The sequence below is a fragment of the Seriola dumerili genome, unplaced genomic scaffold (assembly GCF_002260705.1).
Source record: "Seriola dumerili isolate Sdu_G_001 unplaced genomic scaffold, Sdu_1.0 BDQW01000040.1, whole genome shotgun sequence".
Classification (NCBI taxonomy): domain Eukaryota; kingdom Metazoa; phylum Chordata; class Actinopteri; order Carangiformes; family Carangidae; genus Seriola; species Seriola dumerili.
In genome coordinates this window covers 4,149,213-4,164,164 of record NW_019174295.1, presented here as the reverse complement: position 1 = coordinate 4,164,164, position 14,952 = coordinate 4,149,213, and the positions used below count along the sequence as shown (strand labels likewise).

Genomic DNA, 14,952 nt, shown 5'->3' with positions numbered 1-14,952 from the left:
CCAAATGAATGATGAAATCCATATAAATATACTACTATACTATAAAAAAAAAAAAACTATGCTCTCGCCAGGTGCTGCAGCATCTGCAACACCCCTACTTCCTGCAGCCCTTGCTGTAATGTCCATAAAGAAGGCTTAGTTAAGTGACCTCCAACCAAGCTCAACCAACCACAACATTAAAATGCTGCTTTCACAGTAATGCACCAGTATTCAAATTCAAAAAGTACCGATACAACAATATAACAATACTCCATTAGAAGTAAAAGTTCTGCATTCAAAATCCTACTTTTTTAGTAAAGGTGAAGAAGTATTATCAGTAAAATAGTCAAACTATCAAAACTAAAAGTAGTAGTGTTTTCATTATGTCCCCTGTGACTATTAAATTATACATGACTTATAGAATAGGAGGCTTTTTAATAAATCAAAGCCTACCATTTCATGGTCCCATGAAATGGTAGGCTACAGCTGTATGCTGTAACAAATTTCATTGCTGCTGTAACAGGGGGCATTTCTCTGCATTGAGCAGTCTACTTTTCCTTTTGATAAATGATTAAATGTATTTTCCTAATATAGCCTACTTACATACTTTTATTTTAGTAAGAGTTTAACTTGTGAGCACTTTTACAGCGCAGTATTAGTGCTTCTAGTTAAGCAAAGGTCTATACATCTCTGATTTAGTACAGTAAGTGGTACTTCCGGGCGGGAAACACTAGAGGCCGCTGTGATTTTAAATCAGGATTTGCGACAGTTCTTTCTTCTTGACGGCTGATGATGACAAGTCAACAACAAACATGGCAACCAGCAGCAACTATTGGGAAGGTAAGTTATACAGTATCTAATTTAAAAACAATTGTCTGCATTTACATGATTTATTGTTCTTCGTAGATTCAGGTCAAACACATTCACATTGTTCCTTAATATGTAACGTTAAATAAACTTTATGTCGGCGGGAAGGAGATATCTTTAGCCGGTTCCGAGCTAACCTGTTAGCTTGTTGGTCGTTAATGTCGAACTTAAAAAGTTGTCATCTGTACGGAAGGACTAAGAGAAAATGGGCCTCTGAGCACCGACAGGTAAAAGATCCCCCACCCCTCCTTTATCGGACCCCCGCAGACTGAAAGGGAAACGGCCGCATTGTTTGTAGCCGTTTCAAGTCTCTTTCTGGTTGTTTTGAGTGTCTTTATGTACACGTTGAGGCTTTACGGCAGTAAAATAAGATAGGATGTACATGTTGAGTTTTTTTGTGGATGTTTTGTGTCTGTGCTTGTTTTGTGTCACTTTGTGGTCTCTGTTTTTTTATGTATCTTTGCAGTTGTTTTACATCTTTTTCGCGTATCCTTTTGACTTTACAAATTGTGATGCTTTATGAGAGTTTATTTTACATGAAATGTCTTGATAAAACTAGAAATATGTATATAATATAAAATATATGTATATGCTGGTTAAAAACTTTGAACGGCTGTTTAATTTCAACGCGTTAAGATTTCTAACTTTGTTCCATAGCTTGAAAAAGAAGACAGGATGAATTATTTAATCAGTATTTCTTTAGTCTATATACTACTATATATGTTTTTTTGTCAGTGAGCTATGAATTGAATTTTGTTGTAAACAGAGTTGGTATGAAGATTTGATTTTTTATTAATTCATTCAGTAATTCCCACATAGTACTCATATGTGCTGACTTAATTGTAGCTGCCAAAATTTAAAACAAATCAACACTGTTATTGGAAAGTGAAAGTCTCCTCTGGATACAGAGTTGCCATTTGAAGCCATATCTGAGCCAGATCAGTCTCCTGTGTGGCTTCTGCTTGATGTGACTTTTTAGCTGCATCTTTGCGATGCATTCAGTCTTGTTTGCTTCTTATTGCCTGTTTTTTGTGATTTGTTTTCCAGATGTAAGTCATGAGTTTCTTTTGGTCAGATATGTAAAGCCTGTTTCCATATTGAGATGTTTGTCTCTGTTTCTGCACTCAGATCTGCGTAAACAGGCCAGACAGCTGGAGAATGAGCTGGACCTCAAGCTGGTCTCTTTCAGTAAGCTCTGCACCAGCTACAGCAGCAGCAGCAACTGGGACCAGCAGAAAAGAGACATCAGGTCAACAGCACACTTCTCACTTCACTTTAACAGTGTAGCTGTACTATGAGCTTTGGATGTACAGTTTAAATATCTGTATGAACTCATCTGGCTCAAATGAAATCTGCTGAGATTTTCAAAATGTATTTGTGTTTTCAGAGTCTGTGGAAAATGAGTACATTTCTGAATACTGTAAACACATGTTTTTGTATTTAACACATCATTATTATTATCATATTATATCAATATATATCATATTATTATTATTTCCACTGATTGTGCACAATGTATGAGTAATATGATATTTTGTGGTTTTTTTGCAATATAATTTGTGGACATTAACCGGTTTGTTTACTATTTTGAGCACCGACAGCTCCGATACCAAATTAGGAATTGGTGTTGAAAACCTTGTTGTGCTGCTTTCGTCTGTACAGTAATATTTTGTCTGTCATTCAACTGTATTTCTTCTAGTTGGAATGTAAAGTATAGAATATAAACTTGAACTTAAATTTTAGCATCATTTCCCTTTCATCAGGTCTGATTCTGGCTCAACTCAAGACAATGTGCTCATTGCCATGACTACTGAGCTGGAGCAGCTCTTGGCCAATGTAAGTCACATATCACACAGTCACTACCAGCCATAGTTGAAGGGGCTTTAGCGAAACCTCAAGGTGATGGTGTTTATACCAAAAATATCAAAGGTAATTTAAATGAGAGTGTTCTCCAATGGAAACAATTGAGCAGCTAACCAAAACAGATGTGTCATCCTGGGTTTTTATCTGCCGAGATATCTACTGTTTATTTTACTGGTTGTACAGTCTATTACAATTGCAGTTTATACTTATTGCAATACATTCATGCTTACTTTGAAATCTGCTTTACTGTAGTCAGATATTCAAATCTTGTCAAATCATTCAAATGAATTTAATCTTTGTTTTTTGTTGTTTTTTTTCAGCTTACAGCAGTTAATGACAAAATGGCAGAATACACAAACACCCCGGGAGTATCATCACATAACGCTGCGTTGATGCACACCCTACAGAGGCACAGAGATATTTTACAGGTACATACAATTACTTCACTTTCTTACTTTCTTATGATGAAAAGTTTTTTAGCTCCAAAAAAGTGATTGTCAGCATTTTCTTTTGTTAATTCCCCTTTCTGTCCTTCAGTCTTGCTGACTGTAGTTTATAATGTTGTACCCTGCAGGACTACACCCATGAGTTTCACAAAACCAAAAGCAACTTCTTCAGCCTGCGAGAGCGAGAGGACCTGCTGGGCTCTGTTCACAGAGACATTGAGTAAGCACCTTTATGCATCTACATATAATAAAAGAAATTGTATGTTGTTAGCAAATATTACGTAATCCCCACGTTCTTTTCCATTCAGCACGACATTGTGGTTTGCTTGTCTTGAGCAGAACATCTGTTTAAACTTGTGTCATCAATAGGAGCATTTTACACTGAAAAATGTAAAACAAAATGTTTATTTAATCAGTATTAATAGGTTTATAAAGCAGTTTAACTATTTTTCATCTCAGCTGTCACTGGCAAGAGTCTGATATTGACTTTGTGATTTACGTCAGGACTGGGGTGACAACTTATACTTATTTATTAATAACTCTTATTGATTCATCTGCAGATTTTTATCATCAATTAATCAAGTAAACATTTGGGTCTATAAAAAAAGAGTGAGGTACATCAAATAGAGTTTCCCAGAGTCCAAGGTGTCGTCTTCACATCTAAATATTTAGGAAGAAGTATCGTAATGCAACTCTGATGGTAAAACAGCAAATCTACTGTAATTCTCATAGTCAGTGAAACAGGATGCCAAGTGCAGAAGTAGAGGTTCAGTCATCATTGATTTTCAGTAACTTATCAACTGATCATCTCTGTTCTAGATGCATGTGGTAGTTTAAATGATATATTGTAATTGGAAAAGCTCTGGCAAATATGGTTCAGACTGTTCTAGATACTTATATGCTACTAGTTTACATATTTTTTTATCTATTAGGGAGCACTCTTAAGTCATTCTACTGATTTTGACTATTTCTTTGTTTAAATCCTCTCTCTCACTCCCCTGACTTTATGGAAGTGCAATACCTGGAGTACTCCTTCAAGTCTGTGTTATGTTGGCACAGTCAGTCTTTCCTTCCTTAATTCCTTCCATCCTAGGTTTTCCTCTGCACTACTTCTTACATTTTTGTCTTTCTTTTCCTTCCTTCCTTATTTTTCCTTTCTCTCTCTCTTCCTCACCCTCCTTTGAATTCTTTTTGAACTTCTGCTATGTTATCCTTAACCAGTGGGAGGCAGAAACGTCCAGTTTGTTGCAGAAATTCCCCACCCTTTCTCCTTTCTCCTTTCCATCTCTAATGTTTCATCCTCTAAAAAGGCAGAGGCACCAACTCTTATCAGCAGACCCCCCCCCCCCCCCCCCCCCCTCTTTTACCCGCCCCCCCCCCCCCCCCAATCTCTCTGGGGGTAGCTTTCCTAAGTGCCTTCTACAGTAAATCAAACCGCAAGGCTTTCATTTAGCCAAAGCTGAGGGAGAGTGGTTACATCTGGGCTGCGTGATACAGAGAAATGCCCTATCAAGGGAGGACAGGGAGAGCAAGACAGTACAGAGAGAGAAAGAGGCAGAGAGAGACATTGTCCTGAGCTGATGTCGACTGATTACAAAAATTACGAGAGTGAATTTTAATTACTCCCATAGAGGTGAGAGGTGTGGAGCAACAGTGGGAGGGAGAGGGGCAGAGGAGATAATGGATGATGAATTGATGATCAGTCCAAACAGGGAGTGTAAATAAGAGATGGAGGACAGAGTTGTAGGTTAAGCAGAGCTAATCACTTAAAAGCCTTAACGCAGGAAGTACATAATCAGCATCCAGGCATCAGTTAATAGCAGGGAGTGAAACATGTTGTTCAGACCGGAGCAGAGATGGAGGAAAAACGTGTCTTTGGTGGCATGTGTAGCCAATTGCAAAGCTACTTAAACATAATTATGAGGGTAAGGTGCTGCTTCATGCTTTCATGGAGCAACCAAAAAAGAGAGGAGTTAAACTACACTGCACCAAACAGAGAAAGAATTCATACAGATTTATATAACAATGTATTTTTGTTTTTTTTATATGAAAAAGGTGGTTATCACTTTTAATGAGATGTGATCAGGGCTGCAACTGTTGATTAATCTGTTCATTATTCTCTCTATTTATTGATTAGTTGGTTGGGCAATAAAATGTCATAAAACTCCCTGAAGCCCGAGGTGATGTCTTATTTTGTCTGATAAATAGTGAAAAACCCAAAGATATTGAGTCATTTGAGATAGAAGACGAAGGAAATCAGAAAATATTCACATTTCAAAAGCTGAAACCAGAGAATCTTTGACATATTTTCTTATAAAATGACTTAAGAAATAGTTTCTGTTCTGTTTTTTTTTTCTATCAATCAACTAATTGATTAATTGAATAATTGTTGCAGCTGTAGATTTGATATGAAAACTTCTAGCTTCATCAGGTCATACTTTTCACTTGGGCTGTGAAATATCTCAACATACATAAAAAAAAAAAAATGATGTAGCGTCATTCAAGATTCCCAGGCACCGAATCTAACTGACTTTAGGGTTAGGCGCCATCATCAGGTAAAACATTTCAGCTTGTTTAATTCTCTGATTTACATCCAAACACCTGCAAAACTATTGACATTTCCACCACTCCCAGTCCTACTTTGTGTTCGGTGCTAATTAATGTTAACATGCCTTTCACAACATGCAAACATTTTACCCACTTGACATCCACATGTCCAGTTTCATTCTTTACTGCATTTGTACCCCTCTGTCTAATCCCACATTCCCTGTGCGGTCTACTATCTCAAATAAAGGCAGAAAAATTACAAGAAAATGTTTCATTTGCTGTATTTGTCACCCAATTCCCCATCAATCCATGTTTCTCTCTTCTGTTTTCTTGTTCAGGTCCTACAAGAGCAGCTCTGGGGTCAATAACAGAAAGACTGAGCTCTTCCTGAAGGAACATGAACATCTCAGAAAGTAAGATTTCTTTAAAACGTTATCACTTAGAAACACTGGAACAGAACTGCAGGAAATTGTTATGTTTTGTCAGAAGCGACCTTCCCCTCGTCACAACCAACGTTACTGAATGGTTCTGCTGGCATCTGGAAAGGGAGAAAATGACTAAGAGGAAAGTAAAACAGCGATTGTTATGAAAATGAGTTCAGATAAAATTCTCCACACTTGTTCAGATACTATTGGATTTATCTTGTCTGGGCTCTCTGAATTTAAATTATAAAGTTGAATTATTTAACTTTAGCAAGTGTAAGAGAGTCTGTCATAATCTCAGTATAAAGTGCAAAATTAAACGATGAGAGTAATTGCATTGTATTTAAAAGACAGCAGTTAACACACATGCCGTCTTTGTCTTACCGCTGGTGTCAGTTGTTTGTCCTGGGCCGTTGTGGTGAACTGGTTGACTTGATGAGGGAAGACTCCACTTTTATACATGTCCTGCACGTTTCTTTTTGTGCTCTTTTTTGTTGTTGCTGGGCAGATTCACATTCACATTTTTTTTTTGTTCTAAATGAAGGAATTTGTATGTACAATTACTTCTGTTGTGTGTGTAGTTTTGTAATTATCTGTGTGGCTTTGTGGTGTTTGTGTCGTGCCAGACGGTCATGATGTGTTTCACAGTCAGCCATTAGCTCTGTGGATGATTGTTAGTAACCATAACTAACTGTAGCTCAGCCTCTCAGCCACAAACTAACCAGAAGAGTTTCCCTTAAATGGATCCTTCTGTGACACAGCGTTATAAAACTCGCACTCACTGCCACCACACGTAATTGTCATTCGAACAGACACATGCAAAACTTTAAATGACACTCAAGGTGCAGCCTGTGCCTCGCTCTGTTTCCAAAAACAGCTGCACAGAAATCTGCACATTGTGTGTGCGTACTATATTTTAGAATTTTTCATTTTAACTATTTGCAAATACCGCTGTCTGTTTGTAATGTTTTTGATTTCGAACTGTTCTGCAGACACAGGATCAGCTTTATGTGCAACATGTAAACGTAAACAAGAAAGATACAAGACAGAGCAGTGAACAAAACTCCCCATGCACAGCCAATATTAACGGTCAGGTGCTGGTTGGTCGCCGGAACAACTAAAGTGAAAATCAAACCTAACCGCTGCTCACTGAGATGACCGATACATGGAGAGTGTGAGGTGGTCGATCTGTGCTGTGAGGTTGATTTGGTGTTTTCTCAGATATTCTGCACAGGTGTGATCATGTCAGTGATGCGTGCAAGATGCGTGCAAGCATTTTACTCTGTGCTTCAAAACAGGTTTTATTGATGCAGCTTGTGTCCTCATTTCCACATTATCTAAAGGGAGGGAGGATGTTTGTCCATCAGAGTGCCATTAACACATTTCCTATACTGAAACCAAGAGCTGGTATTATGGCTCTCTTCACTTCCACACAGACACAGGTTGACGCTTTGAAACGGGCGTTTATTGTTGGGGCACGTCGTGTTTTTCCGATGTATCCACGCCTTAGTCACACCGTGAGAAATATAATTTTTGAATAAACACAATATAAAAATACACGACAACATAACGTCACAAAATACCTTGTTGGGCGCTTGTCATCAGCATGTCTTTTGAAAGTCTCTTTGACCGTCTGCTTTAGCGTCATGTCAATTATTATGACTTTGAATGCTTATAGCAGATGTGAGAAATATCTGCTCACCTGCTGTCCATGAGAGAGAAACCTCACTTCTGTCAGTTCCACTAAATGTAGCAGCACGTACTCACCAGACCCGTGATGTCATTCCTCATTATATCTGAACTGTAACAAGTGAATGTACTGAACATCAAACCACATCAGATTTAAGTTTAATCTTACATCCAATATATTATTTATTTATTGCATTAATTTATAAAACCAATTATGAATCATTTATCAGTTATGCATCATGAACACAGAGTGTTTATGTAACAGCACTTACAGGTAATAAGTGGAAATTCAAAAGCATGTTTGAACACATTATTTTTAAAAGTAAATAGAGATGTTACAGCATCACTTCAATATTGGCATGTGTGTAGTTCCAGGGAACAACAGAGAAAGTTTCCTGAAAACAAGAACTAATAAATAAAAGTCAAAGGCCTGTTTGAACACATGATTTAAATAAATAAATAAATGGAGCAATGTTGCAGCATCACCTCAATACTGGCATGTCTATAGTTATAGTTGTAGTTATTATGTCAATCAACAGAAAAGTTTAAAAAAGGGAAAAAGCTTTTTAAAAAGTGAGTATTTGCTGGTTTTCTTAGTCTGCTGTGACATGAATCTGAAAACCTTTGGGGTTTAGACTTCTGGTCAGACAAAGCAATTTGAAGACTTCCCAGTGGGCTCCGGGAGGTAATGATGGGCATTTCTAACCATTTCTGATATTTCATAGACCAAACAATGAAGTAATCTACAAAGTGATTAACTGATAATGAAAATAACTGTTAGCTTCAGTTGCAGGCAGTCACTGAAATATTTAAAATCTCACGACAAAAATATATTGTTTTTCCATATTTTCAAAAATATGTTCAGGTTTATGGAGCTCATGCTGAGACACATTTCACTTCACTGAATGAACTCATTTAAAAATGAAAACGTGAGTCATGATGTGCCAACATGAGAACCTTATAAAAATAATATGTATTAATATTAAATGGAGAAATGATTGGTAAGTGATTACTTAAATGTCACTGAAGCATCTTGTAGCTTGATGATACGTCTCACTTTCTGTTGCTTATTAGCTGAAGGTCCATGATTTTCTGCATAAATGTATCTAAGTGCAGAAAGTTTAGAAAACGTCCATATGAACCTCTCAAATCTTTTCTGCAGCACAATAATCACAAGAGCTGTATTTGATATTTAAGGTATCCGTAAGGCTATTTTCTGTTGCTCTTTTCTGATCTGATCATTTTCTTGAGGATACAGGATTCAGTCTGCTCTCCTGTACTCACAAAATATAAACGCAATCACAAAAAGAAACTTGTTGTTTACCTGATTTCTTTAAGTTAAATGTAGCAATAATGTCATCTAGGCACAATTGACACAAACAGGATCAGACTACTTTGTGAGGTTTAGTGAGTGAGAAAAGTAGTCCCAAGTATAAAAGGAAAAAGCAAAAAGGACCCGGCCAGCTAATGAAGGACAGAGAGAAAAAGCAGAGGACAGCAGTAGACAGATAGTGGAAGAGGTGGACGGATAGATGGAGGAAGTATAAAGCACAGTATTGATTTTTGGTCTCCAGTGGAGTCTGCCAGGATGCACAGTGCTGCCCTGATGTGCTCTGCTCAGGCCTGGACTGAGCAGTTCATTTTTCTATCCGTCATTTACCTCCGCAGCTAATTGCAGCTGACGTAAACCTCGTTCATGTGTGTGCTTGTCCATCTACATGTCTCTTTTGCTTATGTGCACCTAAAACAGATAACACAGTGATCAGATCACCGTCATGAAAATTCATACATCTACTGCATGTGTTCAGAGCAGATTTATTGTAGAGATTATCTGGCTTCTGCTGCAGCTGGGTTCGATTTGACCCATCAGATTCTCACTTTCTCAAAAATCCTCCATTAAGCAGCACTTTCTCCGGTCTCGCAGGAATCACAGGGAAGTGCTCCTTTTATGATAATAGACCAAGAGAGCTGTGTGGTTTCATGCACAGGCTTTCCTTGTGTAGTGCCTGGAGAAATGTATACAGTTTCGAAATTATATCAAAAGCTTATTTGTTAAAAGTGGTGAATGCTGGATGATGGTTCATTAAATTATGTCACTTTTTAAAGGATTGTAGACAGTGTAAATCTTTGTATGAGACTTAATAAATGAAGTTATTTCAGGTGCTTTGAACTGACTTCTCTCTATTTTTTCCATTTCATGTTCACAGCTCAGATAGACTTATTGACAATGCAATAAGGTAAGCTTTATTGCTCTGATCTCTCCTCTCCTTCTCCCTCCTTTTCCTTTTTCAGTCACTCATTCAACACAGTAACACACACACACACACACACACACACACACACACACACACACACACACACACACACACACACACACACACACACACACAGAACATTGAGGTCTCTTCAATCAGACCAAGCTGCCTCTCTACTTTTTGGCTTCTCAACTGAAACTGTAAAACTCGCTTAATGTGTCGCTGTGATGACAGCCATATGCTTCTTTTCTTGCCACTAATCCCTCGTGGTTTCTCTGCCTCCAGTATCGCCATGGCTACCAAAGAGAACATCACATTTCAGCGTGGGATGTTGAAGTCCATCCAAACCAGGGTCACAACTTTGGCCAGTATCCTTTTATCTTTTTAATTGTTTCTTTTTTCAGTTTCTCTGTAGTACAAATAAAAAATCTCAGTTTTGCATTTACAGCACATTTGTACAGATATTGTCTCAGTTGCATCTGTGCAGGACTTCCCGCAGCACATGCTGGCACTGAGCAGGGATAACGTAACGCACTTACAGTGAAAGCTGGGCATAAGGATAGTAGACTACACCATTAGGCTCCACTAATTCTTTTTCCTAGTTGTGTTAGGAGCCATGCTGATGTATTTTCCCTGTTCTTTGTCTCTCTTAATCACTGCAAGGAAGGGAAACCTGTATTGGATCTTAATTATTTTTCCTTCACCACACTTCCCCACCCCTCAGATCGTTTCCCTGCCATCAACAGTCTCATCCAGAAAATCAATTTGCGCAAGAGGCGGGACTCTTTAATTCTAGGTGGAGTGATTGGCATCTGCACCATACTCCTGTTGCTCTACACTTTCCACTGATTCGCTGGTCAGTTGACTGACCTTTACTTTCTTTAAGAGCAAAAAATCTTCATTGTAACTCAATCCAACAGTTGCAAGACCTTTTTTTTTTTTTTTTAATGTTTTCATATGTTTCTCCTTCTATTGTAATTTACTTTGCTTAAGACAACAGTTTAAAAGGTTAAGAAATGATTTAAAGATTTATCAGATTAAAAGTAAGTCTTAATTGAAAGTGAAATTGTTTCAACTCTCAGCCTGGAGAGTTTATTTATTTTCTGAATTATAACATTTCCATCTGGGAATTGATACATTGCTGCTTATATCCTGTTGTAATTTTATCTCTTTATAAATGTATGAAGTAAAATTTTACTGGGATTGTGTACTGCTCAAGTCAGACTTTTTTTATATGGTATTGGCAGTGCCTAATAAAATAAAGGTGATGAGCACACTTTGAAGTTATCATGCTCATTCAGGTTTATTTCATACATGCAGAACTATGGCACAGTAAACCAATCATACAGTATAAATGTATAAACATCAGCATCAGAGTGCCAACAACAGTGCATACAGGGAGAAGAACCCCATTCATATCTTGCAGTATATTGTAAACATAACAAGGTGTAGAGATCCAGGCAGTTCACTAGAGTCTGTTCAGTTTATCATAGTAGCACGCGAAGCAAGATATCACACTATGACGGCAGTAGGGCATTGTTGTGATACATGTACAGTTTTAAACATGATGTAAACAGTGTATGAAAACAGCTTATACATCGTCCCACAGCCACGAACATCCTGTGCCAAACAGGAAGAAGAGTCTTAAATGCAAATGTTAAGAGAAACAGGACAGGTAGTGGCTGCATCACAGACTAGAGGTGCACTGAGTCTTCACATCAGGTACGAATCTTATTATGTGTGTTTGTTTTTTGATGAAGGTGGTGTTTGTTGTCATCTTTAGTCTTTAGGATATCCTCTTATCTAATCAAGCCGTATGATTTATTTTTAATAATCAAATTGTGGAGCTGTCTGTGTGTCAGGCAGGTGTGTACATCAGTGCACCACTAGTTTGGGATATGAGTAGCTACACTTTCTCCCAGAATATGCTGTCTGGTGATACGACACAATAACTGTGAGCAGCTTTCATCTTCCTTCCTTTCGTTCCTGAGTTTGTGGAGTAAATGGTCGTGAGAGTTGCCAGAAAAAGAGAAACAGCCTGCGACTTCTTTCATTTTTCTTTCTTTCATCCAGATGTTAGTCTCTTCAGCTTGTTTTCAACTTAGATTTTGTGCTTTTTCATCTTCAAAAATCACATCCTTCCTCCTCCTCTCTTCTGTGCAAATTTGAGATCAGATGAAGTTAAAGAAGACTGTAGTGTGACTCCTTCCACAGTTCAATGCTGGGTCTCTGAAAGTTCAGAGAAAAGAGACATTTAGTTAAACAGCTTTACACTGAGTCTCTCTCTCAAATTGAATCGAAGGCAACTGGACTTGTATTTGTCTGTGGAAGACGTTTCGCCTCTTATCCAAGCGGCTTCATCAGTTCATCATGTATTGGTCTCTCTAGTCCGCACTAGTCTGGGTCAGACTCCGCACTAGTCTGGGTCAGACTAGTGCGGACTAGAGAGACCAATACATGATGAACTGATGAAGCCGCTTGGATAAGAGGCGAAACGTCTTCCACAGACAAATACAAGTCCAGTTGCCTTCGATTCAATTTGAGAGAGAGATAACTATGACCTGGACGATTGAGAACATTCACAGACACTTTACACTGAGCTTTTTGAGTGTGTGATTGGTATGTGTCGTTTTTCTATACCTATTGTAAACACTATGAAGATGATGACAGCCACACCCAGCAGCATTGCCAGACAGCTGAGCACCATAGACAGACGCCCATATTTCCTTGCTCCTTCAATATCTCCTGTATGGAGAACAGACCTCGACTAATGGGAAAGAAACGAGAAGGAAGTGACCAACAATGAATTATTTAGATGCAACACAGAAGGAAAACACCTGTAGTGCTTGAAAACACTAATCTGACAACTGTGTTTGAATACACCCAATCATCTAAAGCACAGGCAGATGATAATAACTCTAAACTGTGTTATAATGAAGAAAATTAGAGTTGTAAATTAATGTAACACTCACCACATTTGCATACCACAAGGCACATATGTTGAGCGGCACAGCGGGGCAGAAACAGGACAGCACGGCGAGCCAGAGGTAAGTCGGTGGTACGGACCCGGGCGGCACCGGGGAGGGCAGCGGGCCCAGGCTGAGCCGGGACGAGGACTTGGGTGTGGCGGCCAGCTGCCCGACGGAGCCCGACTTAAGCGGCGACCTGTGTCCGTTCTGGTCCGCGTCCAGGGACCGGACGCTCCCTCTGATGTTGAGGGAGAAGGAGTCGGACTGCTTGATGTTGCTCTGCCCGGTAGGCTCGGTGGTCACGGTGCTCAGCAGCTTCTCCGTGTCCTGGAAGTCGGTGAGATTTGAAACTTCCCTCTCGCCGAGGGCACTTTTCCCAAAGGCAGCATCAGTGTTGATAGCCATCACTGAAAGTTAAGAAGTCTCCAAGTCTTATTATCTCTCTGACCGAGCCGCTTTCCTGTGGATGGAGATGCTTGAGAGTCTTCCTTCAGATGTTCTCCATTGGGGGTCATCAGATTCAGTATTATGAAATCAAAGATCCTAATATCGGCAAGGCAACCTATTTAATTAAGTCTAGCGCCATCAAAATGTCTTATTGATGAGCGAGACGTTATTGATGTCTGAGTCCCTCTTGCGTTTAGGCGAGTTGGTGGTGAGAGTCCGGACGCACGACTTGCCTTTTACCCCCCACCCCCCCTATTATGTAGTGAGGTATTGCCGCATCCCTTACATCTCCACGGCACATCCCAATTGTCTGAGGCCTACTTATGCACCAGGCGAGGCGTGTGACAATGCAAAAACAGCAAGTAAACCGCCTTTGAAGTGAACACGCGCGGTGCGTAAAAGCTTTCCATTTACGCGCGGAGGCAGCAGCTGTATCAGCATGGTCACTCACCGCACAGGGTGTGTGAGGGAGAGGGAGTAAGGTGGACGCTATGAACCACAAGCCTCTCAACTTACGCACGACCAGCTGACTCAGGTCCTGTTATAAAGTCCTATTCTGCCATATTGCAGCGTTTAAACAGGAGTCTCACTGTATATTTATAAAAAGAAATGGGCTTCAACCATTACCACAGTAAATTGGCTAATTGCTGTTTTGTCAATAAGTGACTGTGACTGTGTCGTTTTTAAATTAGTCAATACACAGTAAAAATGTTAAATTCCTTGTGTTATCTGTTGGGGACTTCCCACAGCGACCAAACCACATGTAAATACTCACACTCAACAACCTGGCCCAAGTATTATAACACAACAGGGTGCTCTACAACCATCATCACATTAAAATTTTACATATGAAGGAGGACGTTTTCAGATAATTTACCTAATTAAAAGTATGTAAGAAGTATTATTAGCAAAATCTAATAATAGTCTCCAAAGTAAAAGTAGACTACACATAAAACAAGAAAATGGCCACTGTGAATGCTGCAGTATTATAATGAGTAACTTTTAACTTGTAGTTGGTCAAGGTGAGGTTCATTCTAACTCCATTATACTGTAGCCTAATGTATATAACTATAACTGTGGTTGACAGACTCATTTATTGATGGGGATAATGAAGAACTCTCCTGGATGAATCAAGAAACTTGGTATAAGAGTTGTTTTCTTTTTCCTTTTTTTTCTTACTTGAACAGCATCACTCTACCCTGCTCTACTTTTAACATATGGATAAGGCAACGTTTCATTCATAGTGATTAAACTCCAATCCACTGAGAATTCAGCACATCGAAGATCAGGGTTTGAGTCATTTACTCTCGTTACTTTAAAGTTTGTTTGTTTTGCGTGTGTGCTTGAACTTTTTGGAGTAGCTTTTTCTTTTTTCGCTCTTACTTAACTGTTTTTTAGTATTAGTCAAGTATTTTTACTTAAGTAGAACAGACATTTTTTCAGACAACAAATGAAAAGAGTCAAATCA

At 38.8% G+C, this 14,952-nt stretch overlaps 2 protein-coding genes across 2 annotated transcripts; one reads left to right on the top strand and one right to left on the bottom strand.

The window, feature by feature from the left end:
- The first annotated feature begins 772 nt into the window (after positions 1-772).
- LOC111217117 (Golgi SNAP receptor complex member 1-like) lies at positions 773-11,355 on the top strand. Its single transcript, XM_022738841.1, has 9 exons — positions 773-819; positions 1,975-2,095; positions 2,610-2,682; positions 3,030-3,137; positions 3,284-3,375; positions 6,041-6,115; positions 10,021-10,050; positions 10,354-10,436; positions 10,793-11,355. The coding sequence occupies exons 1-9, from the start codon at positions 792-794 to the stop codon at positions 10,915-10,917; spliced, it is 735 nt and encodes a 244-aa protein (XP_022594562.1). The 5' UTR covers positions 773-791; the 3' UTR covers positions 10,918-11,355.
- A 1,303-nt stretch (positions 11,356-12,658) lies between these two features.
- LOC111217039 (tumor suppressor candidate 5 homolog) lies at positions 12,659-13,442 on the bottom strand. The gene is made up of 2 exons (XM_022738721.1): positions 13,041-13,442; positions 12,659-12,835 (listed from the first exon to the last, which is right to left on the bottom strand). Exons 1-2 carry the CDS (start codon positions 13,440-13,442, stop codon positions 12,659-12,661), a joined length of 579 nt encoding a protein of 192 aa, XP_022594442.1.
- Between the last annotated feature and the right edge of the window lie 1,510 nt (positions 13,443-14,952).